Source organism: Poecilia latipinna, unplaced genomic scaffold (assembly GCF_001443285.1).
Source record: "Poecilia latipinna isolate Pla-1442-1.1 unplaced genomic scaffold, P_latipinna-1.0 Scaffold317, whole genome shotgun sequence".
NCBI lineage: Eukaryota > Metazoa > Chordata > Actinopteri > Cyprinodontiformes > Poeciliidae > Poecilia > Poecilia latipinna.
The window spans coordinates 20,892-47,197 of NW_015112933.1; the positions used below are offsets into that span (position 1 = coordinate 20,892).

The window sequence follows — 26,306 nt, forward strand, 5'->3', positions numbered from 1 at the left end:
CTGCATGCTATAAAGAGGCAGTTTGTGCGTGTGTGTATTGGTGTGTCTGCATGTGTAAGAAAGAGATTTAATGCTTGTCACAAGAATGTTAAGCAGAAACAGATTTGATGGATAGAGCTCCAGCAGTTTGCTATGAACTTTTTAATGACTCAAAGCAGCACGAGGTCTGAAAAAAAGGTGTGTGGCAAATGCAACAATTAACTGTTAGTTGAAATGGAGAAAAAGCTGCTGCAATCAATTTGATGATGGGTTAATGTACTAAAAAAAACAAAAAAACAATAATCAGTTAATAATTCAATTTACTTGCCAATAAGGTAAATATCCAAAGTGATTGATTTCAAAATGAGTAGGTATTTTCTACTGTTAAGAATTACATTAAACAGGAAAACCATGCTTAATTATAAATGTACATTTATAGTATTTTCTCTAGTTCCTCCCTTTCAGCAGCAATCATAAAATTAGCAACAACCAGACCAAATTTGATCATTAAAGTCTTGACTTATCTCAATATCTTTTTTCAAAATCATTTATTTATCCATACCGATGACATGTCAAGTGTACATCAGTTTGCATTCTTCATCCATCCATTTTTGCCTGTCTTGAAATTTGAATCCGGTTTAGGCAAACCCTGCTTTTCCGAAGGGACACTGAGGCATTTCCAAGACATTCAACAGATATAATCTGTCTACATTTGCTTCCTGCCAGTCAATTTGGACACTCCTAAGCTAAGAAATGTCAGGTCTACTGGATGCCTGAACCCATTTGGAATCACTCCTTTCAATTTAGAGGAAAAACAACTTTTCCCCAGTGATTGTGCTTCTCTGCATCGTCCTCTAAACATCCTCAGAAGAGCAACACCCTTGTTTAATTTTGTTGCAGACAGAGAAACAATCTGAGGTTTAATCTCTGGCTCTGGTAGCGAATAGGACTAGACTGCAAACTTACAGCAGGGTAATCAAAGATGCAGATGAAAAACAATCCGTTTGTCTTTTTAACATTTAAACATAGGTCAAACTTTTTTCCCCCCAAATTACTGTGTGTGAAGATAGTTCCCTGTCTGAAGTCCGCAGCAGAATCTGTGTGCGTCTGTGTGTGCTGCACACATCAGCTGTGTTTAGCTCCCCTGACCAAGAGTATCAAAACAAACATGGCGGATAAAGCGTCTGACTCACTGAAAAAGAATTCTGGTTATTCAGATTTCTCAAACACCGAAGTGGTCGAAAATATGGAAACGTGGTCACTCAGCAATTCATTATGGGGGAAAACAAGCAGAGAAAATATTTAAACACACAAAGTGTGGACATCTGCTTTCAATATCTCCACGAAAAATGAAGACAAAGCAATCACCTCACAAAAAATTTTTTTGTCTAGACTGAAACAGTCCAAACAAGTTCACAGGCTAAAGCGACAAAAACAGTTTGTGTTCCCTGTTAATATCTGAATATTACCTGTTAATATCTCTGGGAGAGGGAAGTTCAAACTTCAGTTTCTGCACTATTGAAGGCTTCACACTAAGTGCCTTGTAGCTGGAACATTTTTTTTTATTTATCCAGTTACTGAAGGAAAAAATGTAATTATAACTTTTTTTTTAAATCCAAAGCCTCCATCTGGTCAAATATTTCAGGAATGACAGCAGGTCCTCTTTGAAACCAGTCAGCAGAGAAAGGATGGAGGAGCTCAAAGTAAAGTCAGAGCTTTCGTGCGACAGAAACATGACAAGGCCGACAAACGCAGAGGACGCGCTACCCTCAGCCCCAACTCACAATCTGTTTCTCATTGATGTTCCCCGAGCTGTAGGTGGTGGCGAGGGTGGAGGAGCAGGCCTCGCTGTACCAGGGGACGTTGCCGTTCTGCGTGGTGCTGCTGATGGACAGAGTGTAAATGCTGTTGGTGTAGCCGTCGCAGTTGCAGCTGTCCTTCTCCCTTCCTCCGTTCCCAGAGGCCCACACGAATATGGAGCCCAAACCGCCACGACCCTGAGGAGCAGAAAACAGGCTTATAAAAAACGCTCAACACTAGCAGTGGGTGATGCAGACTTGAAGGTTTTATCACGATATTTTGCAATAGTGTTGTGATAACAATAAAAGGGACAATAAGAACTATTCATCACATCCTTTTTCAGGTAACTGTATGGCTGTGCGCCACAGCAATCATTGCCCCACAAACACAAATAACGCTCTTGGAAAAGATTCCCATTTGTAATGTGCTTCTTTACAACACCTGTGATTCGTATCGCTAAACTACACATGGCCACTGTGTTTTCACATTTCTTGCCATTCATTGATACTTTCAATAGACAAACAGCAGGAAAAATAGTAAAGTTGTCAATCATAGCAATATGGACAGTTTTGGGGGGTTTTAAACATTATAAAGTAGGAATTTATCGCGACAACAATAAATCAAAACTCTGATAAGAAATTTATTACAATAAATGATAAATGACACGATAAATGCCCAACCTACTGAACACGCGTCCTTCCTTTTACTTAATTACCTCGCAGAGCCACAACAGACAAAGAAGAAGAGATTCTCATTCAAACTTTAATAGGAATCCCAATTACAGGAGGGTGACTGTATCCTGGGCCGTCCCTCAAAGAGGTCCCATTAAAACCCAGTGTACATCGCCGGGGCCCAAGGTGGTCGCTCAGTAAATTGCAAAGAGCTAAGTATCGCATGACAGCAATGCAATACATAACGACTCAAAATGACAACAGCTCATTGTAATAAATCATCTAACCTCTCAGCCTTTAAAGTGCAATAATTTTCATCTAAGAGCTGCTTTATTGTATTGAGTGGCACCATCTCTCCGTGTGTTGATCAATTCCAGCGATGCACCACCCACTCCACTATCTGACAGCGCTGTCACAGTGCCAATTATCTTAGTAGTCAGTGTCAGCGCTTCCAATCAGCTTTATGGGACATGCTTTGAATCCTACAGCCTCACAGCAAGAGACAAAGCGAGCAGAGACAGTGTGAGGAGCAATCTGTATTCTTATAATTCTGTTGACTTGTTCATTTCTCATGTGGTCCCAATGTGCCAAATGCAAAGAGCTGCGATCAGCAACAAGACTGTCGACATCACAATATGCATCTTTTCATGTTTAATATTCAGACTGTTACCGTTCGACGCCGACAGACTGGCTTTTAGCATTAATCTTCCTGAAATCTCCAATGTTTGGGACATTAGAGTTTAATTGGGAATATTTAATCATTCAAAGCTGCAGTGAATGTTTATCATTTGGAAGGCCACCTTTATTATAATAAATAGCCTTTCAAAAATACCTAAAACAGTTGTTCAGATGACAACACCGCTTTAAAACAAATGAGGAGCTAAGGGAGGGGGAACCAGCCGGAGACAGTTTTTTGTTTCCCCTTTCTCCCCGATTGTCCTCGCTGGTGGCTTTTAGAGGACATTTCTTCCCATTCGGGATGGCCAGGGTCAAAAACTGCTTTGTCCCTCTTGCTGGTGTCCTCTCATGCCTGAACAGTTCAATTACTTACTGGTGAAAGGAGGCAATACAGAGGCAGTAAATAATTCTGTCCCACACAGACACAATCATACACCCACATCAGTGACTCCTCGAAGAAAGGCTTCCTTGGCCAGTTTAGCGGGTCCATCGACTGTTTTGCCGTCGTCCTCTGGGCCCCAGCTGGCGCTGTAGATGTCGATATGCTGCGGGTTCAGACTGAGAGACTGGGCCTCCACCATGTCAGTCACTTCTCCATCCAGCATGCGCACTCCTGCAGCCAGGTTGACAGCAAGTAGAAATGGTAGTTTTATATGAATATCTAATGCACACAAATCACCAGCTTTATATGATTTATAGTCAAAGATCCCCCGTCTTCAAACAGGGTTAATCCAACTTTAGATGAACACCACATGGCCCCATTTCATTAGCGTTATTTAGTTAATAAAAACTAAGCCAAGGTGTCGAAGCAGTGTGTCAAAGAACTGATTACATATTTAATGCCGTCACTGCAATTAGGAGGATAAGCAGCAGCCAGGAAATCCGATTAACTCATCGTCAGCCAGTGAGAACCTCTATAAATGGCAAAAGTTTTGGCAGTTTGCTGCTTTGGTGCATTAAGATGAGTCAATGAAATGACAAGGAGTAAAAACTTCAGCAATCTAAGAGGAGCTGTTGGTGTTCCTTATAAATCAGGGAAGGCTTTTACGGGCATTTTAAAATGGTATAGAGTCTTTTAACAGGTGCATCTCAATAAATTAGATAATGATTTGCTTTAGCTACTCTTTAAAAAGAGAACCTTGTGAATTACAAGCATTCACTGCACTTCCAGTGATACATACTGTATTTTATTTATGATATTTTTGATGACTAAGACTTGCAATTGTAACTCTTAAATATAACAACTATGTTTCTCAGAAAATTTAACTTTGTAGGTTCTTATTATATTTGGTGAGTTATTATTTGATATGGATTTTAGTGATCGAGATGCTAAATACCTTCAAGAGCTGTGAGGACTCTGAAAAAAATAGAATAATGAAGATAATGTTGGATAATCACAACAATATCACCACAGTCGCATGTTGTGCTGCTATCATGAGTATCTACTCGCAAGTAAAAAAAAAACAACAACAAAAAAAGCATTTAATAAAATAAATAGTGTTCGTTGGAAAAGACATCCAAGCAACAAAACACTGCAAAAAACGGCATGATCTACATGTCTCTCTCCTTCGCCTCACTTAGGGTTTTCAATCCTCAAGTTTGATAGAGTAGCCGGAAGAAAACATCTGCTAGAAAATGAGATGACAGGAAGGCTTAGCTTTGCAAAGCTGTGCATGAACAAACCACATAACTTCAGGCAAAAAAAAAAAAATCCTGTTGATAGACAAAACAGGAGAGAGATTAAAACTATAATACACAGCTCCGTGTTTAGTAAAAACAAAGACCTCGTATCAACAAACGCGGAGGAGTGATGATTTTAAATTTTTTTTGCAGTCACAAGACCCTGTAAATGTTGTAGCTGGTGTCAACTATAAACCCCTCTGTATTGAAAAGTATGTCCAACAGCTAAATCTTGGTCCAAACTGGGTCATGCAGCTGGACAATAACTTCAAACGCTGCAGAAAATTCACAACATAATGACTCAAAATTCGGGCAAAAATGTGGTTCACTCTTCTACAAGGATGTAGCTCAGATGAGAAAAAAAACTTCAAATGTTTCCTCTTAGTGATTGATATGCATATTAACATGTCTTATAAGTTATGTAACCTGCATGTGTTTCATATAAAGGACATTCAGAATGGAAGGAAATGCCGCTAGTGTACATCTGCTATCATTTCAATTTGGAGCCAGCAGTATAATTTAAACAGTAACTCTATTGATTTTGTCTGTACTCAAGATGGTTGTAAAAGAAATACCAAAAGAATGAGATCTGTTGAAGCGTGTGTGAAATCTCCTTGAGAGTTAAGACGACATCTGAGGCAAAGCTTTCATCAAAAAAGGAAACGGTACTCGACTCCAAAGATGGGATTAGAGCAGTAAATTGAACCAGATTCGTACTTCATTTTGCAGATGCAAACAAACCAAAGTTAATCAGTAAGGTACAAATAAAGTGAATTTATAAAGAACTACAAGTAAAAAAAAAAAGAAACAATACATGAAAACTAAAAATCTCTTAATATGAGGAGCTTTTCCAACTTATGTATACTGTATTTTTATGTAATAAAAGAATCTAATAGGTTGAAGCAGAACTCACTGTTTCTGTTATGGGTTAAAATAAGCATAATCTCCTGGAGACGCTTTGAGAACAATTAGATTACATTATTTCGTGAATTATTTTTTTCCAAAGTTGAAAGTAGTAAACTGCCAGATGTGCTTCGTACAGCGCTCAGTTTAATGTTAAGCTAATTTACAAAATATTCTGCATTAATTAGAGTATAAGAACAACAAACTGTGATTTTTATTAGGCATACCAAAAGCAGGCTCCCAGACGCGGGTTATAATAGATTTTCCTTTTCTCCATCTGCGACAACTTGTAAAAGAAATGTCATGCACCTCATACATTGTCTTTAATAAAAAGGAAATGTATTTAGATTTGCAGTACAACAGTTATTGAATTTCTGTCGCTTCCCTTTTCTCTGACAACATCAGCAGCACAGGAGAGAGGAAAGGCGCATTTAAACTCAGCAACCCAAAATGCTTTTCCTGTGGAACTCATCTTCCTTGAATTTATTTTATTCTTCCCAGTCTGTCAGCTGTGTGCGTTTGCACTGAGGTACAAAACTGGGTGGTTTACATAAATTACATCTGCTGATGCTTAGCAGTTCCTCCCCCTGCAGAAGAGATGCTGCTGTTACTATCTGGGGATACAGATCTCCCACCGCAACAGAAGAGTCCAAAAATATGATTTAAAACAATGAAGTCAGACAAATGAAGGATTAATATAAGATAATTTAGTAGCATTTATTATTTATCAGCTACCATATGTAAAGTCAGTCCAAACACTGTTCAAAGTTGGAACAGATTTAATTCAATTTGGCCGATTCTGCTTCCCAAGTCTGTTTAGTGAAAAGAGAAAGAAGCCTCAGCTGTAAAAATAAAATGTGGTGATGATTCCCATGCATGATTATTTCACTGTGATTACACTCGGAAGCTGATGTAAAAATCACTTTAAGCTCAAAGGAAGCTGGTAATAATCCACAGGACTAAACAATTAAAGTCTAAAATTTGTGTCCAGAAGGAGCATTACATTAACTATGCAGCAGCTGCATATCAGTTTCTTTTAAATCTCTCACCATAATTAAAGGCTGTGATGTTTTAACTTTGCAATTTGGAACATAACCATAGAATATGATAATATTACTGGATAGATTCCATTAAAATAGCTTTGATGAGAGCACACACTCCACTGAATTCATTTAATTAATATTTCCACCAAGTTAAACAGATTTTATTGAGTTATTTGAATGGTAAAACACAGATTTTTAACATGACTGTGTGGATTTCAATGTTCCTTCACTGGAAACACTCCAGGCATTATTTGTAAATTGCATGATTTTAAAATAATCCCACACAAGTCACATTGGTGTATTTTTTATTTATTCATTTATTTTTTGCTAAAATAAAGTGAAAGAGCAATTAATCTGACATTATTAAAGTGGAAGCTGCTGATGATACTTTTGCACAGAAGGTTATTTAAAACCCATGGTCACAAATCTACACAGGTTATTTCTGCTGAACATCGATAAAAACTGAGCGAAGAGAGTTTGACAATACACACACACAAATTGAATCAAGGCTGTTGCAATGTGTCATTTCAGGAACCACATCTCAAGACTGTTACTCCTTGCAAAACCAATACACTTACAGCAGCGTGCCAATCCTCACAGCTGCAGCGATGCTTAAAAAGATTTAGAGACATACTGTGTCTGAGAAATGCAGTGAAGAAGTAAAAAAAATAAATAAATAAATAAATAAATAATCAGGTGCAGGTTCACCATTTCATTTCAGTATTAGGCTGTTCAACATGCAGTCAAAAAAGAACCGTGATGTAGCTTTGAGAAACCAAATCATTACCTCCGATCTTTGCGTTGTAGGCAACGCCGATCCCACAGACCCCATTGTTGGCCACGGCCGCCACCTCTCCCGCACATCGGGTTCCATGCCTGGAAAGGAGGAAGAAACAAAAAAAAAAATCCTTATTCTCGTAAATTTGGTCAACCTGCTGACAACCATTTACCGCGCGTGCAGCCAAAAGATGAATATAGGTCTCTTAAAGGTTATATGAGAAAAAAATATTTCCCATCATGTGGTGTGGTGAAGCTGTACAGTGAGACAACACAAACTCTTGGAGACAGAGACTTGGCATGGATACTGTTAAACAAATAAATTCATCAGTGAGGGCAATCCATTGTGCATTATCTCCAGCTTTGTAGCATTAGTAACCTTGGACTGCCTCAAGCTTGAATAACGAGGAAGATGTGAATTAGGCTTGCCATTTCCATTAAACATGAGCCCCTGCGGTAAGGGCTAGCTCCAGGCACCACAGTGTGGGGATCCAAAATAAGAGCGCTAGAAGGGCAGATGATCCCACCGCAGTCAGGTGTGTGTACCCTTTCCAGCCAGGCGGATACACAGGTTTAAAGCCCTAAAACCTTTAGCTGAGTCTCCCTGGACTGCAGCCATTCCTAGACAGGAAAGCTGGATCCAAGGCCGTTCATTCACTGCTCAAGAAACATTCTGAGCCAGCCAGGCTCTGCTGAGACACTCTAGCTGACGAGCCAAACCAAAACCAAATAATCAAACACAACACCAGCCAACAGCCAACGTCTACTGATAAAATACTCTCCGTATAATGTCAGGGTAAGGACATTTAGCTGTGCTTTAGCTTGTAGTCTGCCACTGGGGCTATTACTGGTTATTAATCTGTAATGGATTCTGCTGCCATGGTGCATTTTGAACTGTACAAGGAAAAAAATAAAAAATAAAAAATCGAGAGGTCTGAGGAGGCACAACCTGAATCTTCAGGGACATCTAATTAGAATCAAGATTTCTGGTTGCATAAAAAAAAAGCTCGAGTATACTGGCATAAGGTCAGAGGACTGTAATTCACTTTCCATTCCCCCGAGTTTTCTTAAGACACAGTGGTGAGCTCAGAGGGCGAAGGCTAATGTAAATGCCACAATCAACAGTAACACCAGGACTCCAATATGTCGCAGGATGTTATTTAGAGGAAGACGAAGCTTGACTGAAGCATGCAGAGAAAAACATGGTGGCTGGATATGAATAAAAAAATAGAAGCTCATTGTAGACTCAAGAAGCAAAACACCTTCACACAAAAATGTCATCTGAGTCATTTTCCACTGAGCTTTATCACAACATTCCTGGAAGTGCTGGTTTGTACTCTTTGGGGTATTATGTTGCTCTGCATCTGTTATTTTTGCGATGCAGCTGATAAGCAGAAGCCAAGGTGTCTGCGATCAGATGCCAGGCATGCACAGACCCATTCCTCTCATTGTCAGCAAAACCCCTTTTTCCAGCTGTTTCTAATAGATTCATTTCCTGGGCAGGCCGATGTACAGAATGCAGCAACACTAGCAGAGGTCAATCTTTACACTCTTATTATGCAAAAACTGCTTGCACTATCAGCACTCTCGAACTAATTATCTTGGGAGATATAAAACAATCCAAGATGATACCTTCTAACTTCTCCCACTCACTTGTTAAAGGCCGAGGAAAACAGCAGAGATACATTTGACAGTAAAACACTTTAATTAGAGAGCTATTCCTTAAACAACTATACAGGGTGGTTATATAAGAAATATGCCAGTGGGATGGCAATGTCACTAATCATCAGGCCACCGCACAGTCCGAATTTTAGCTCCACTGAGAACCTTTAATGGGCTGGAGCAGATCCATCATCAATAGTCTACCAGCGAAACAAATGAATGCAGCTCTGGCGAGAAATCAATGACACACTGCATATTGTAATTGCTAGGAAACAATGCAGACACAAAAGAAAACGTAACAAAGCTCTGGTCAAATAAAATATTAGAGACTTTCACCTTTTGGGCCGGGCAGTGAAAGTACACTGATGACAAATCATGCAAAGAGACAAAGCAAAGGGTTTCAGGAATGTGCTTAACCACAAAGTACTGCCAGAAAACCATCGGTACATGTTGGCATTGATCCTAAAGTCTGCAGATCTTCACTGCAACGTTGGAATGCCAGTCTTACTGATGATGGAGATGGTGCAGAAAATTATAATAATACCTGTGCAGTAAAAAAAAAAAGAAAATCTCTTGTTTAAGCTACATTAAGATCTCAAGACCAAAGGGCACCCAGAAGTTTTAATTAAAAATGACCTTTAAATGCCAAAAGAAAGCCAATTATCTCACTGTATGAAGACAGGCTTTGGGTTTTCTTTTTCATTTTTATTTATTCCATTTGTTACGGAGCAAAGGCTAAAAACCATAAATCTTTACGGCACAATATCTGGAAAAACAGAAGCGGTCAACAGGATGTGCGTTTATTAATGGTTCCCCCAGGGGACAACTAGTCCTCCAACAAAAAAGAGGCAAGATGTGAAGAAATTTTCTACTGCTCTGTGGTGGGTGCGTTGACTGCACAATGCACAAGATCATCACAGGATGCACACCAGTAAGCATGGATGTCAGGAGGAACAATGAGCTGATGAGTGGGAATCGTTAACAAGACACCCTGATTAATTCTGTAAAACCTGCCTGATGGATTCCTTTACACACTTCACAAACAAAGCAACATCAAACTGCTTACCCTTCTTTCGCATCCTTAATTATATATTGTTGTAGTTTTATGTAGCTGCAGCTAGTATTTCAGGCAAATGTACAAGCATAAAACTTGGAGAGACAAACATACGACGGACAAACTATCATTCCACCAAAATTAAGAAGACTGTTCCTGTGCTTCATGCAGTCAAAAACAAACGATACAAGAATCAATCAGTGTGGATTCCCCCCAATTTTGACACATACTAGCAGTAAGTGCACCGTTGGACTAAAAGGTCAACACCTTTTCTTTTCACGCAACAAATGTTACACCCAACATCCTGATGACAAAAGAAACAGGAAGATAAATGTGGTTTGTATTTAGACACGTATGTCCCAACACATTCACACCAGAATCTTGAGCGGTTCCGGGAAAAAGAAAGTAAAACAAACGCTTATTGGGTTCCTACATATTCTTCAGCCTTGTTAGACAAATACGGTGTAACGACAGTAACCATAAATGACGACAAAAATAAAAAGTTTTGTTTAAACATCTGGAGAACCAGTCTGATGGAGGACTGCTGGTACAGAACATAACTGAGTGAGGTGAACAATATGATCTAAAGAAGGCAAATTACCAGCACTAACCAAAATAAAAGCCTTACAGAACCCATGTAAGGGAGCTAGTGTTGTGAAACGGATGTCTTCCAACCTGCAGAAATGGCACATTAAGGAGTAAAAATGGGAGAATCGTCTCTTTTATTTGGCTGTTTATGAGGGGGATCTGTGGAAAAAAGGGAAATATTAACATCAGATGGAACCGGACTGATACAATCTAGGTACTGGATCCAATACCTAATGTTAGGTTTATAGACGACAGATGGTTTATCCTATTCACTTATACAACACTAAACATTTAGGGTAAAGTGTTTTGGATTGGAATAGTTAGCTGATTTAAATGCAGATAACAGAATCTGATCTTCACCCAAGAATCATAAATCAGAGCATCTCTATGGTTACACCTGACGAGATCTAAATGTGGCTCCTGCTGATAAAACTCAATGTGAAAACTTGGCTCAGACAAACAAAAGAAGAACAGAAATGATTTAAGAAGGATTTGATTGCATAGGATTAGAAACATTACATACTTACTGCTTGTGCTGCTGAAATGGACTGAGACATTCAGGATGTTCATACATAGATTTTAAGAGAGTATCACTCCAATTATTATCTTTAGAGTGCCAGAGCTCCCACATTCAAAGATTTACACAAAGCATATGATTATGATTCCTTCCTCGGAGCCCGATTACATTAAAATAAAACTTTTGAAGGCTCCGAGGTTCCCGAGGTTGTAGATAGTAGCATTTGCAGTTCAATAGTTCCTTGGTTTCACTCAACCTCAAAGGTAAATCAGAACAAGTGTTCTGCTCTGCTCCTTCTTGAGTCAGTTAATGGGCCTGTCTGTTAACTAATGAGCTGGTCTGCAGCACAAAAGGGCCAGTGATTTTTTTAAAATCCAAAGTAAAGAAAGCCAATCTTTCAAAATGAAATAAATTAAGCATGTCCCAGGGATGTCAGGCATCAAATGATTGCAGATTTGCAAATCTTCCTGAGTATGTATGTATGTGTGTATATATATATATATATATATATATATATATATATATATATATATAATTAAAACTACAAAAGCTGACACTAAATGCACTTATCCAAGTTTATAGTTAAACTTATACACTTCTATAAACAATTCCACCCACAAACATAATTAGAAAATCATCCAAATAGGTTTTTGGAGAAAACCCTGGAAAGAGAAACATCTAGATTGCATGCTGCTTTAGATAAACATGAGGGTGACTGCTGCTCTCCACGGCTTGCATGCTGTGAAAGAAAGGCAGCCTTATGGGAGCGAACAGAGTTGGGCTTTCAGAAGAGAACAGACAGTTACAGTCTCTCACACATTCAGGCCCTCACACAGGTTGTTTGCACGTAGATCTGCACTAACTGTACAGTATAGCATACAAACACATGTAGAAGCACACATACAAACGTTCTCCCTCTAAACGGATCCAGCCAGATGGAAGCCACAAAGGGCTGGGTGGCTCCAGATAGGAGCTGGGGTTTGTTTGCGAGAGGTTAATCCACATAGAGGAAAACCTCAATAAGAAGCGTCTTTGCTGGGCTCTGGGCCACCATGAACCCCAGGAGGGGCTTAACCTTCTTCGACATAGATTTTTGACTTGAGGAACTGCACAGGAGGGATTTTTATATGAAATCTTTCTCAAGGAATACCACCATTTAAGGTTTTATTAATGATAGTGGGATAACTTTCTGGGACACCAGTCTCATAGTGTCTTAAAAATCACTCAACTGGTCGGCACTAGAAAGCCATGTTTGTACTGAATCATTACTTGTCAAACTTTTTCTCCCAGTTGTGTGTGGGTTTAAAGAAGTAACCTATTTTCAGTGGGATTAGATTCACACACCCATGGTTGTCCTCCCCTCGCTCCCATGATATGACACAAACACACTAACAATCTTCCATCTGTAGCTTACGATACACCTCGTTTTCCCAAAGTCTAATCTTCTCTGCCCATCATCAGCAATCACACAGCGCCTCCCCTTAAAAAGGTTTCCCGGGCCGGCGGCCAACAAACAGCAGATTACTGCAAATCAGAAATTAAAGGGGAGAAGCAGGGGCAGGCAGCGAGGGTGAGGGGGAGACAAGTAGGGACCTTTCTGAGCCAAGTGATTTGCTGTTTCATTAATGCTGATGAACTTAATTCAATCCAATTCACTGCAGGGCACCATGGTGGCGATAAACAAACCCTAATGTCATCTGGAGACACCGCAGCAATAATGATGTTTTCTACACGCAATACCTTAATACCAGAGCAAATTTACTCAGACGATAAGAGAGTCTTGGTGGTACTGTGGAGCTTTAGGAAGCCAGAAAACTGAAGTCCAGTTTCCACTGAGCAGCACAGATCAATGCGGTGGGCTGTTTTGTCTGTTTTCATTGTAAAAGCAGGCCTTATAATCGACCCCTGCAGCACTATTCCTGGGCCAACTTCAGCTGTAGGATCCATAGGACAATGCCGCAGAAGCTACTGGCATCACAAGACACAGTTCTGAAAAACATCACTGCTTGTGATAAGCATGAGACGTATTACGTCAAATCTGCTGTTGCATTAGTATGACGCAAAGCAAGGCATTTCGGTTTAACCCCACCTGCCTACTGAGGACCCAGTTGGCAGAAGAAATGCTCTCCTAAATAAATTGGGCCATAAAATACATGCAACATGTATACATGCAACAACCCACGTTGCATGTACCACTAAATGGAAACAAAGAAAAGGTTTAGAAAGTACCAAAGAATTAGGATTTTCTAGAGTCTGAGAGTCCATCTTAATTAATTAGATTGTCTTTAAAAGCTTTGAATATTTCAGTAATGGAAATAAATAACTGTATATTCAGATTAATTACAGAGTCGTCAATTTTAAAATCTTTAGTGATGTTATTTGTATAACTATGGCTCATAGCTAAAGAAAACCAAAAGCAAAGTGTCCCACAAAACTCCAATATTTCATCAGGCAAACAGAACAGAACTGTTCTGTTAGTTACACTATAAGAATGTTATGGCATTGAGAATCATGGAAAGGATTGCTGACTTGACAAATGTCCAGCAGGTAATCATTGAGATCCTCTACAAGGAAGATAAACTATAAAAAGGTCTGAGCTGAAGAAGCTGGCTGCTCATGCAGCGCTAAATCCAAGCATATCAATGGAAAATTAAGTGGAAGAAAAATGTACAAGTCCAGAGTATTTTTTTTTTTTTTTTGAGAAATACAGGTGATTTAGGGAGTCCTGTCACTTGCTAGTGTTGTGTCTGTAGTCCAAAGTCAGTGCAGATGAATTGCAGGACTTTTTAGAGCAATCCATGATTCACTCTGGTGACATGCTTTATGCTTTATTCATTTTCCAGAAGGACTTGGCACCTGCTCATACTCTCAAAAGTACCTATTCCCGCTTCAGTGACCAGGGTATCACTGAGTTTGACTGGCCAACAAATTGGCCTGATCTAAAACCCCAAACAGAATCTATGGATTCTTGTCAAGTGAAAAATGAGACTGAGCTGAAGACCGCTCTACAACTAACTTTTCAGTAGGCTGACATTTCTCTTTTACATTTTTTATTTTTTTTTTTTCAGATTTTAATCTGAAATTGTCTAAACTCAGAAAACCAGTGATGATTATTAAAATGATCAGAAATAAACATTTCTAATTCCTCAATTTGTTAGTAAGTAATCTCCCTTTCTAAATGTAATGAGTAAAAATCACCTATTTAATGAACTTGTATTTATTCACCAGCGAATAAAAGGCTTTTTATTTAGTTATGGGTGGTAATTATTTACATACTAGAAGTGTGATTAAAGCAGAAACTGAACAACAGGACTTCCTCTCTCAGCATGTGTCCCACAGAGCCACATTTACAGAAGCAGCAGCGTAGTAGGCCGAGGAAAAGAAAACGCAAAGCAAGAGAACAGATGAAACCGTGATCAGTATAAACAGCTACCTGTTGTCATTAAGCTGCGTGTACCGAGGCGTAGGATCGGGATCGGCATCATTCACGTCATAACTGGCTTCCGGGTCCTTTAAAAGACAGAAGAGCAGCTTGCGTCATCAACTGTTGGTTCTTAACTTGTATACCAGAAATCTGTTGCATTTTCTGTGTGCATATTTTTCATGTACTCACATAGTTCTGCGACAGGTCAGGATGGTTCTTCTCTATCCCATCATCCAGGATGGACACCACCACTCCTTTACCTGTGTAGCCCAACTGCCAAGCAGCTTTGGCATTCAAGTCCCGGTGGTTGCTGTTATACTGAGAGCAAAGACAGCAGATGTATGAGAATAAAACTCATTGTGGAATAGAGAAGAAAACACAAGACAACTTAGTTATTTTAAGAATTACTTCTTTATTTGGATGAAATGAAAACAATCTTTATTGCCGTTTGAATTTTTCCACTTAAAGTGAAGCAGTGATGGTATGAGGAGCATCAAGGGTGTATGTTTAAGGATATCAGTATCACATTTGCTCTGACTACACTTCCTATAGCCAGCAAGCAAAGATAAGAAACAGTGAGGTGAGTGAAGGCACACTGAATGCAATCTGCATGCTTTTGACGTTTAACTTGACCTTTTATCAAAAGTCACATTGGACTTTCAAACGGTTCAAAGCTCCTCCTCTCTGAGTTAACCATTAAAAAGTAATGTGTCTGAGGTGTCATCCAGAGCACTTCTCCCCTGGATTTCAGTACAGTACCATGTGAGCCTGGGTCGATCAGACAGAATTAAATTACTCCACAACCTTGTAAGATCCTTGACACCCCAAGCATCAAGAAGAAAAATCAATTAAAACTGAAAGTTCTAATTTTGTAGACTTACTCTGATTTGCAATGCAGAGGAAGTTCTGCAAAAAAAGAAAAAAAAAGGCCTTTTTGTGGCTGACATTTTTAATTCTGAATAGTGTCCATCAAGCAGGAGCATCTCCTTCTCATTTTCAGCAAACTGACAAAATCTTTGTTTTAAGCAGTATCAGTAATTTATCAGCAGGACATTTTTTAAAATCTAATTTAAACAAATTAAAACATGCTCAATCTAATATCAGATCCACAGTGCTAGCATATGTCCATCAATAAAATACTTCTACAAGGACCCCCCCCCACTACTAAAAGTCCTCTAGCCTGTCAGCTTTGGTAGACAGCCATATTGGTAGGTTTTGTGGATGTGTTGTAATCTTAATTTAGGATAGGGTTTTACAAGATGTTCCATCCATGAGACATGGGGAAAATCACTTATAACTTTACCCTGATTTAAACTTTCTCTTTTTTATTAAAGTATATCAGGGAAAAGGGGACTGAATACATCTGAGTACGCATCTTTTTTTATTTATTTTTTTTATTTTTACTTGTAAAAGATTTTCAAAGTTTTGAATAACTAGACAATTATTCTCTATAACAAAACATCACAATAAAATACACCAGTTTGTGATTTTATGCAAGAATCTGTAAAACAAACTTTACTTTGAACTGTGTGCAATTTTTCCTACAGCTTTAAGGCTGATGGTTTTATAGCTCATTAATAAAAGAAAAAAACTTCAAAATGAATGAAAATTATATACTATTAGACGTATTAGAAGTAACTAGAGGTGCAACTAGATTTCAGATAAACTTTTTTTTTTTTTTCATTTTGCCACACAGGATATGACATAAGATAGGGGTAAAGTACTATGATCTTACCAGGATGAGTAACACACATCAATTCTACAGGCATTTGTGGTCTTTTACTTCTTTTCTTGTCAAAACTACTAACTACAGGCTCTGTTCCTGCAGTTTGTGATTCAAGTCTGTTTTGCATCACCATGAATCTTCTTCTGCCTGCAGCAACCTCACAGTAATTGAAGAGCGGCGCTGAGCTGAAAGTCTCAGGAGTTGTTACCACTGCTTTTAACGGCCTAATGTATCAGTGGCATTCCTCAAGTCAAATGTGAAAATCAATCCAATAAAAACAAGACCACTTCAAGATAAACTGCGCCCGTCTCGCTCTGCCTTCCCTGTTTGTTGCTGTGCTTTTTATGAACTGCTGCAAAGCCAGACTTCATGTTTGGACACCACTGCTGCTCAGGCAGCTTCTGCTCAGTTAGGTTTTTGTCACGCACTGTTAATACTCACCAAGTACCACTGGTCTCTGAACTTGGGATCAACAAATTCTGTGACGGTATCCCTCTTTTTCCTCTGTTTGGACACTTGCTGCTCTGACCAAGTAACCTAAACAGAGAGGGCAGAAACAAAAAAATTAGAGACAAAAAAAGGTAGACGTTCTGTAACCTTCAGTCAAAGAAAACAAAATGCAGAAGCAACATCACTCACAACATTTAAAGGGGGGAAGAAGGGGGGAAGAGAAGGTATAATTATGCGCTGCCCATGAGTGTCAGCATGCCAAATGAAATAACTGAGCTCCAACTCTCACCGGGACGGCAGCTGAAAGAGTGAGATTAGAGGCACCGGGGCATGCTGGACTCCTCTCTAATGAGGCTCGCTGATGAATTCCAGAGCAGGCCAAGACTAATTAAAATTTCCGGTTTGTGTAAAGTGAAATGCAATGCATCAGAGGTTATTGTGAATATGCGTACACCTGAACATGAATGCATATTAGGGTGGGACGCATAACAATACATAAGTGTGCAGCGGGCTGTCATAATGGGGGAACACTTGTCGGAAATGTTGGCAGAGTCAGAGGGCTTACAGGGAAAATGTTTCTGAATATTACTCCCTGGCTGGATTGTGTTTTGAGCACAGGCAGACACCTAGGTTGGTAAGTCGCATAGAAGAAGAAGAAAAAAAAAAAACATTTCAAAGAAGAAAGACAGAACTGTCTGCAGCAAGGACAGAGTACCTGATGTGAAGGACAACTAAATTACACCCAATCTCCCTTTTTACTCAAATCTCTGGTGATGCAGACAGAGGGAGAGGGACAAAGAGGTAAAAAGTAATGAAGGTTATATTAACTGCTGAAGCAATGTCATAATGGAAGAAAAACACTCTTCAAAACGTCAAAGAGGTCTGGGTTTGGGTTCAATCAGTTTAAGAGGATGTGAAGTTTTTATGCTATTCTAACAGTGAAGATCAGGTCAACTTTGAGCTGCATCACTGTGGCAGTTCACACACTCTGAATCAGCTCTGGTTGGTGATGGGAAGGATCAAATACAAAAAATTAAATAAAATCCTTAATAAAAACGTTTTTATATTATTATTATTATTATTATTATTATTATTATCCATTACAGAATCAAAATTATAGAGTCTAATGAAGTTAAGGCTTTAAATGCATCAAGCAGCAACATGTACTTTGATTAACTTTGAGTTCCATAACAAATTTAAGAAAATTTAAAGCCATAAGCTTTGATAAATAAGCTAGGATGTTCTTTACATTTTCTGTAGGATTACAAAACGTGTAGAACATTTTCCTACTTCATGTTCTATATTCCTCAAAGGCAAAACTGGAACAAAACGATAAAATAAAGTATAAAATAAATAAATTTCTAAGTTGGATCTGTGCACCTCTAGTTGCAAGTGTGGGAAAGTGAGAGGAAGCAGCTACTGTGTTTAGACCCTAAAGGTCATATCTCATAAATCAAACATGTAAATCTGAAAGACACTTTGAAGAACATGTTTAAAATATTAGCCTATGCCAGAGCATTCAGGACATGCTGCTAAAAACTTTGTAGCTCTTTTGATTTGAGGCTTTAAACTTAACAAAAAAATGTATCTTCCAATCAAAGAAAAGTTTTAATCCCTGCAGTTCTGAATTTTGCAGACAACATTCTGCTAAATTCAATTCTTCAAAAAGGAACTAAGACAGGTCATCTAAACAAGCATTTTTATTCAATACTGCATTCATATTTTTTTTTATAGAGCAAGCCAAGGCAAACACTGCTTTTAGTACAATCAGATCAGAGCCTATAAAATCTGACATCACTAAATTAGATAAGTGGAAGAGTTGCTAAAACCTAATTCTAATTCATGAATCACTGAAGGACTGAGACACTCTCCAGGTTTCACCATACATGCATCAAATTTTGAACAATTTAAGTGGCCAGACAGAGACGGATGAAAAAGCAGCTAATGGAGCGCTTTGCTTCTTTCTTCAGCTTAACTGTGGCTTTCCATTTTAATAAGACGACAAATTTATTAAAACAATCTCTATGGACAGAAGAAAGCAGTCATTTTCTGCACTGACTAAACTTCATTTGATTTCAACTCAGATTAAAACCATTTCTTTTCTTCTGCGTCATCAGGATGAGGGTGTGATTTCCCCCTTTTCGTTTCCTAGCACCCTTTCTATCATATCTGACACTCTGGTTTCACACGTACACAGGGAAAGGCTGTTGTGTGTGTGGGACATTTTCAAGCTGACCTACATGCAACGATTCATATGTGTGGTGTGTAAAGCATGGAGCAACAAACACCTCGCTGCCCTCGTTATTATTTTGCAACCTTTCATATTTATTCCAGCGCTTCGTCAGAATTTTGAGCGCATGGGATGTTGCAACCTTGAATCCTTGTATGCTGTGAAACACAATGCAGAAAAAAACCACAATGTGCAAATCATGCTGTAACCCCGTATACACCTCCCTCGACTGTGGAATGTCTGCTCCTAACACCTAACCAGGAAATGGTAAAGACAAACAGGAAGCACTGGTTTAACAAGCAACACCTCTACAGCTGGAAGAAAATTTACAGTAAATGCTCAGCAATATACCTTACTCGCATCAAAACGCCTAAAATCCCCCCGTTTTGAGTCTTTGGCAAATTATTTCTTAGTTTGCTTAATGCAACTGAAGAGTTAGAGGATTTTAAGGTACATGTTACCAGGTTTGGCAGGATCAGCAAGAAAGCACACTAGCAAGAAGACTTGTGTATCTTCATGTTATACACTGTAGAGAATATTTGAACATTAAAATCAGGGTGTATACCAATCTAATGGAAAGCTGACATTCAAAGAGTTTGCCTTGTCTCATGTTTGTGAGAGTGAGTATTTTTCCTCCAACAAATAAAATCCCCACACACTCATTTTGTCCACCCTCTGCTTTGTCCTTCCAAATTCAACAAGCAGAGCACGGCTCCCCTGTGACAAACTGGAACGAATTATGAAGCAGTTTATGTTACTATGAAACTTGTTTAGGAGATGCAAAAATTGCCATTACTGCAGAAGTAATAAAAGCAGTTATTAAAAAAAAAAATCCCGTAAACAAGTGTCGGATAATTAGTTAAAATTGGTGCTTTTGCTGTGCCTTATGCCTTTTTATTGTCTCTCTAGAAAAAAAAGGACATTCACTGAAACGAAGTACTGTACGAAACAACAAATAAAACCAGAATAAAAGAAAACAGAACAATGCATGGGCGTAATACATAAAGCTCTAAACCCCTAACTCGCTTGCATTTTTGGTTTATAAAGTCTGGCAGATGCCTAGGTGCTTTCGTGAGCAATTAATTGCACTTCAAATAGAATTCAGTGGAACATTTAGGCTTCATCTCAACTAGTTTAAAAGCTGCAGAGAGTCTCTCCAGGGTTTAAAAAATCCTCCTATTTCATTTTAACCCTTTTATTCTGGGAGGGGGGGGGTAGCCGTGTGGTTCAGTAATATGGGAGCACAATTAGCAATAATCTCACAGTTCATAGGCTTTGATCACACTGTTAATTACAGAAAAGTTCAAATATTGATGTTTATGTGAGGGAGGGAGCCGAGGGGTTGGTAAAGTGTGCGAGGAAAGCAGAATTGGCAAAGTTCTCCTGATTAAACCAGATTGAAAATAAATTAAAACCCAACTCCTATTTTCACAGACGGGAGGAGCTGGATGTGTAACGGTCCATTTTGTCTGAGGAGTTGTGGGACAAAAGGAATTCAGCAACAGGAAATGGAGCTGCGACGTTAAAGGAAATCCCAGAGAAGGAGGTGGGACTGTGTCTACCGGGTAAAACGAGCTCAGCAGACGCTCGTCTATTCCCGCTCAGCACCTGTGCAGCGCAAATGAAACCCGTCAGTCAGGGGGCTGCATTTCTACAGACTGATGCCGAGATTTATGAGAGGAATTATGACTGATTGCAGAACTCGGCTTAAATATAAAGTCTTTTTGGTTAAAGATATGGGTTGCTATAGAAATGCTACCCAGCTACACTGCTGGTGATCATTATTAGCAATGGAAATCACGCTGATGTACAAACTCAATGCTCTGGTTATGCTACATAGGGCTAAAGAAATTCCTTAAATGTATTCCCAATTCTGTACAATTACCCCTAGGTAACCTACGGATCAGAGGCTGCCACTTTCCATAAATATTCATACACCAACTGATTGAATGTGGAATGCAGCTACGGCTGTGCTGCGCACTTTAAAAGGTGAATGCTCTCGGGGTTTTTTTTTTTTTTTTTTCGTAAGTTTTAGTTACCTGCAGAAATCGGAAACTGACAAGTAGAAAATGTATTCAGGATGAAGAAAAATTGCCTGAAATCAGTCCACACTGTTGTCTTGCATCACTCACAAAATGCCCCGAGAGCACAACAAAAATGGAAAGAATAAATAAAAAAACCCAGCAAGAACTACCTAAGACAAGCTGCACCACATCACTGGCATATCAGTTCTTTCATTAGGGGAAATTTGTGTGTTTTAATCATTCTTTGTGGAAGAAATAATTAGTGAATTAATGCATCAAAGGAAACTCTCTGGAGGTAGAGCAGGTTGCTCACTAATTGGGGGCTTTAATACTGGCTCCTCCTTTCGGTGAAACCCTCAGGCAAGACACTGAGCCCAAAGTCATCTTGATGGTTAGGCGAGCGTTTTGCCTAACATCCTGCTGCCACCAGTGTATCGGCCTTGATGTGGGGAATGTGTGTGGTATTTGCAAGGCACAGCAGAAAAGTTTCAGAAAAAAAATTGTCTGAACCTATTTTGACCCATTGTGTCTTTTTCTTTTTTTTTTTTTTTTCTCTAAAATTTAGATGTCTGTTTCTACATGAGTTTCTACATTTTATTTATGACAATGCTCCGCAAGTGCTTCTTAAGTATAGCAAAAAATGTAAATTGATCTGGACTTTTTGTTGGCAGTTATGATGGAGGATCTTTCAACGCGGGGTCTACTTTCAATGCATCTACTTTCCCAAAACACATAGCTGTCAATCACATTTGGTGAAGACAGCAAAGATTTCCAAGCTAGCATTGACACCTTATTACATCTGCAATGCAGAAAGAAAATCCAGCTCAGCTCATGCTTTTCATTTGGTTAATTATTTTTAATTAGTACCATGATTGAACGCTACTTTCTTTTACAATTCTAAATAGTGCAGCGTTGAGTTTTCTACTTCGACTTACCAGACATGATGATGTAAAAAATGCATTTTAATTATTCCCATCTCTACGTGATTACTGTACAATCAATATGTTAATGAGTTATTACTTTAGATTAGAGCTAACTGGAGCTAAAAGACATTCATTTATTGTGAGAGGAAGCCTGAAATTTGTTGTACAAACAGACAGAATTATAAAGTAAAGACTGTAAGATGACTCCACACTGCTCCACACCTAATGTTCCATATTTCCTTTTAGGATTGACTGATTTAAAAAAAAAAAAGTATTTCTCAGTTTAACATCATTAAAATGTGGAACCAAGTATCTTCAACCTACAGGCAAAAGAGCTAACTCGGTTGAATCAGTAGAATAAAACAATGCTTTATATCTAGACTCCATCTGACCTGCAGTACAGGAATGAGACATCCTTAATTGCTATGACAAGTGCTAACTGGAAGGCTCACTGCAGGCATCACAGTCCTAAAGGTGAGAAACGGTAACTAAAAATGCCTTTTAGCTGGAATATAATAACTTCTCACTTTCCATAAAGATGCAGCTGTCCCCACACCTGAAAAAAATGTCCCCAAAAGCAAACCTTAGCCTCATCCGAACGCCCCGCTACCCCGAGAGATAAACCTCTTACCTTAGGATCTCTTTCCAGACGGACTTGTGCCCCTCTGTGATCAGACAGCGATCTCTTTACCACTCTGCGATGCCGGAAGTGATAGTAATCACCAAATACCTGGAAAGACAAAGAGATATGATCACCCATCACATCCTGCGGTTCAGATCTGTCTGCCTATAATCTGATGGCACCTCCGTATATCCTCATGGCATATCCTTTGCCACTAAATGACAAATTTTTCTATAAACTTTACAGAGTGGCAATAAACAGTGTAGCAGGCTGGAAAAATCAGCCTTCTACTCTAAGATGAAACCGATACAACATAAATATTTACAGCCATCTGGCCCAGCGCAGGATTTTTATTTTTATTTTTTGAACATATATAACCTTTAACAGCATCAAAAATATTCCTTGCAGTTTCTTTTTACTCAGATTATTGAAAGCCCCATGCACATTTTTCTCCGCAAACAAGTCTTCTCTGCATTTTAAGCTTCCTGGTTAGGTTTGTTCTGTCCTTAAACACAGGGATCATCATAACTCTGCTGTCTAAGTAAAATATATTTATACATTTTATCTGGAAAGCTCAGCTCATTCCCCCACGATCCTTTCCTCCCCACATGGTGCCACTCCAGTGTGCACTGCAACATTCCCTTGGTCTAAAAGAGGAACAGCTCAACCCTCATCAGCCTCCCTGCTCCCATTTAATCACAGTAAACAGACTGATTCCAGCAGGGGTGACACAAAAAAAAGGCCCTGCACACAAACCCGCCAGACAATAGGGAAGCAATAACCAAGAGGAAGCACATGGTTAACTGTGATATTCAGCTCTGAAAAGGACCACCAAAAGCCACAAGCCTGTGTGTGTGTGTGTGTGTGTGAGAGAGGGAAAGAGAGAACGTGTTCCTTTGTGCGTAAAACTATTAAAGAACGACACCAAAGTTAAATGCTGGACTTACAGAAAGAAGGGAAAAGAATGCAAACACTTACAGCCATTAGCTGAGCTGACTGCCCCCTTTTTTCTGAAGAAGAAAAGAATAAACCGGGCTGAGGGTCAGCTGTTTAGATAAGGTCCTGCTTGACTGGACTTTAATGAAAAGTTCCTTACAAAAGAAGGTTCAACGATAAACCCACAAACATGAACCTTCCTTTATGACTCCCTTGGTATTTCACTGAAAGACTCATGCACCATTCAGTGACAATTTGCCCTTAAAGAAGTCAAGCCAGTATTGTGGAACAACTGAGGGAAAGATGGACCATTGACTTTAACAGCATGCTGCTCAGGAACTCGCGTCTGTGACTAGGTCATATTTTTAATGCACAATATACATGTGTTTGTTTATGTCTCATCATCAGCTGAAAGGTGCCAACTCAGAATTTGGGGCTAGGGTTGTTTGTTTCGTCACTGATCCATATCAGGAGGTGGTCACAATGAGAAATGAGACCGTAAAACGGGTGTGAAGCGGTTATTCAATACAAAGCACACCCACCAGCAGCTGCAGCAGTACAAGGATATGCATGGTGCTCATAAGGAGACAAAGGCACACACTAATGTTACTTGCATTTAAAGCACTGAGTGTATTTGAGCAGCTTGCATACAGATTGCAACACAGTTTAGGCCACAACCTTTTGGTTCTGCAATCCCAGCTGCATGCTGTAAAAAAACACACTGTCCTGGGATCTCATGGGATTACATGAAAGACAAATTAAGCTGGAACAGGGTTGGCACTAGTTACGTGTTTAACACAAAACCATGGCCGCGTCAAGAAGTAACAGCCTGCACAGAAATAAGAATACCTTGTACTACCCCCCCACACTGTTTTTATTTTGGTTATTTCATGACACACTGGATTTTTCCAAAGTTGTAGTGCTTAACTAGGGCTAGTGCCAGATCTTCACAATCGTGACCTACTGATCAGAGATCAGTACAAACAGTGTTGTAAGAAAAAAAAAAAAAAAAAAATCAACTACAATATTCCACTGTGGAGTTTTAAACTTGATTGTTTAAAACTCCAAAGGGGGTTCCCTCTTCTGATCTAGCTAGAATCTGGTTGTAAGCAGCTCATAAATGCAGTGGTGGAAACATAAATGACTGTTTAGCACAAGTGGTTTGTTGGAGGAAACCCCCATTTGGGGGTGTCAAGAGTGTCTTCAGAACTTTGTTAGTATCTTGAATCATTAAAATTTATAGATTTAATTGTTAATTTACAGACACATCTCTGACTGTCTGTCCTCTTATTGGCAAAAAAAAGTTACTTTCTTAATTGTGATGAACTGGTAACTGTGAACAACTTTTCACAGTGTACTTAAGTCAGGAGCAAGATTTTTTGCTCTCTCGGTGTGAACTATGGGAGGACCAAAGCTGCAACAGTGGAAAAAGCATTGTGCACAAGCGATAAATTACAAGATATTGAAAAGATAAGAGTAGACTGGTCGGAGATCTAAGATATAGACACCTGTATGTATATCAGCAAATGTATATGCATAGTCTCGGCTAAATTTCAGGTAAACTGCTCAACTGTTGCAAGTGTATGGACAGACACGCACTCTCACCTCATTCAACAATGCGAACTAGAATCTAGTCCTTCTAAATGCAAACCCTGCAGCTTGAACATTGTCTGGCAATCAGCAACAACACGTTAGGGGCTCATGTTTTCAGCTACTCAAGACCAGACGGTTTCTTAGGGGCTTTAACTGCTTTCCACTTAGGTGGGAAAAAAAAAAAGCCAATTTACAACTAACACATTTAGATGGAAAACCAATGTGGAAACAGATCAAGCTCTGTGACCATTACTGATGTGATAAGCTTGGAGCTGTTACAGCACAACAGGCCACTCAACATGTGGTCAGTTACCAGAGCGAAGCAATAATCCATCAACATTAAAATGCAAAGCAACACACAGCAGAAAATTACTGCCTGCTGGTTTGTTTGCATGTTTGGTTCCTCCCCTACTGCCAAATTTACCTTGTGGGAAAGCAATTATCAAAAAGGTCCGATGTCTTATCCCCACTGACTGTTGTTGACACAATTATGTCTTACAAAGAGACAAACAATGTCAGAAGACAAGCTGTTAAAGGAGCTAGGGGCTGTATTAAATTAACAGAAAACCGCAGCCCATATGGAATCGTGAACATCAAAGACAGCCAAAGGATTTCACTGGAGAGCGACGTCATTGTAGTTCATTTCCAGACACTTTTGACAAGGCATTCTCCTTTTGATTTTGATACCATCTGATTTACAGGCCTCACACAGAGTGGGGCATTAACATATTTTGTTTGCACATCAGTGAGCCGAGATAAAGTGGGAGCACAAATGTTTCGGCCTTCTAAAATAGTTCGGCAACTTGTTTGTGTAATGAGGCTGAAGTCCAATTAGCAACTGTGGTGAACGGGTAGGAGAGGGGCACCAGTTCCCCACAGAGGCAGCCGGACATAAAAAGCTCTTTCTTTGAAAACACAGCACCCTGACCTGAACCCATACATCTGAAAATACTTTCACTCATTATTTATACCTTCCTCACCCTTTTTTTACTGCTTAAGTCACATATAGAGCACTCAATCTGTCGT

The 26,306-nt window shown here is 39.2% G+C and overlaps 1 protein-coding gene across 4 annotated transcripts in view; it reads right to left on the reverse strand.

The window, feature by feature from the left end:
• furina (furin (paired basic amino acid cleaving enzyme) a) overlaps positions 1–26,306 on the reverse strand; it is a 77,995-nt gene that overhangs the window by 13,708 nt on the left and 37,981 nt on the right. For 3 of the 4 annotated variants that reach the window (XM_015034913.1, XM_015034915.1, XM_015034916.1), the window contains exons 3-9: positions 22,761–22,859; positions 16,944–17,039; positions 14,966–15,094; positions 14,786–14,862; positions 7,542–7,630; positions 3,569–3,741; positions 1,764–1,976 (exon numbers count right to left, since the gene is read on the reverse strand). In XM_015034913.1, the coding sequence (XP_014890399.1) occupies positions 1,764–1,976; positions 3,569–3,741; positions 7,542–7,630; positions 14,786–14,862; positions 14,966–15,094; positions 16,944–17,039; positions 22,761–22,859 (876 nt within the window). Of the gene's footprint in view, positions 1–1,763; positions 1,977–3,568; positions 3,742–7,541; positions 7,631–14,785; positions 14,863–14,965; positions 15,095–16,943; positions 17,040–22,760; positions 22,860–23,729; positions 23,751–26,306 lie in introns of those variants that run through there. The other variant, XM_015034917.1, reaches the window with a different exon arrangement.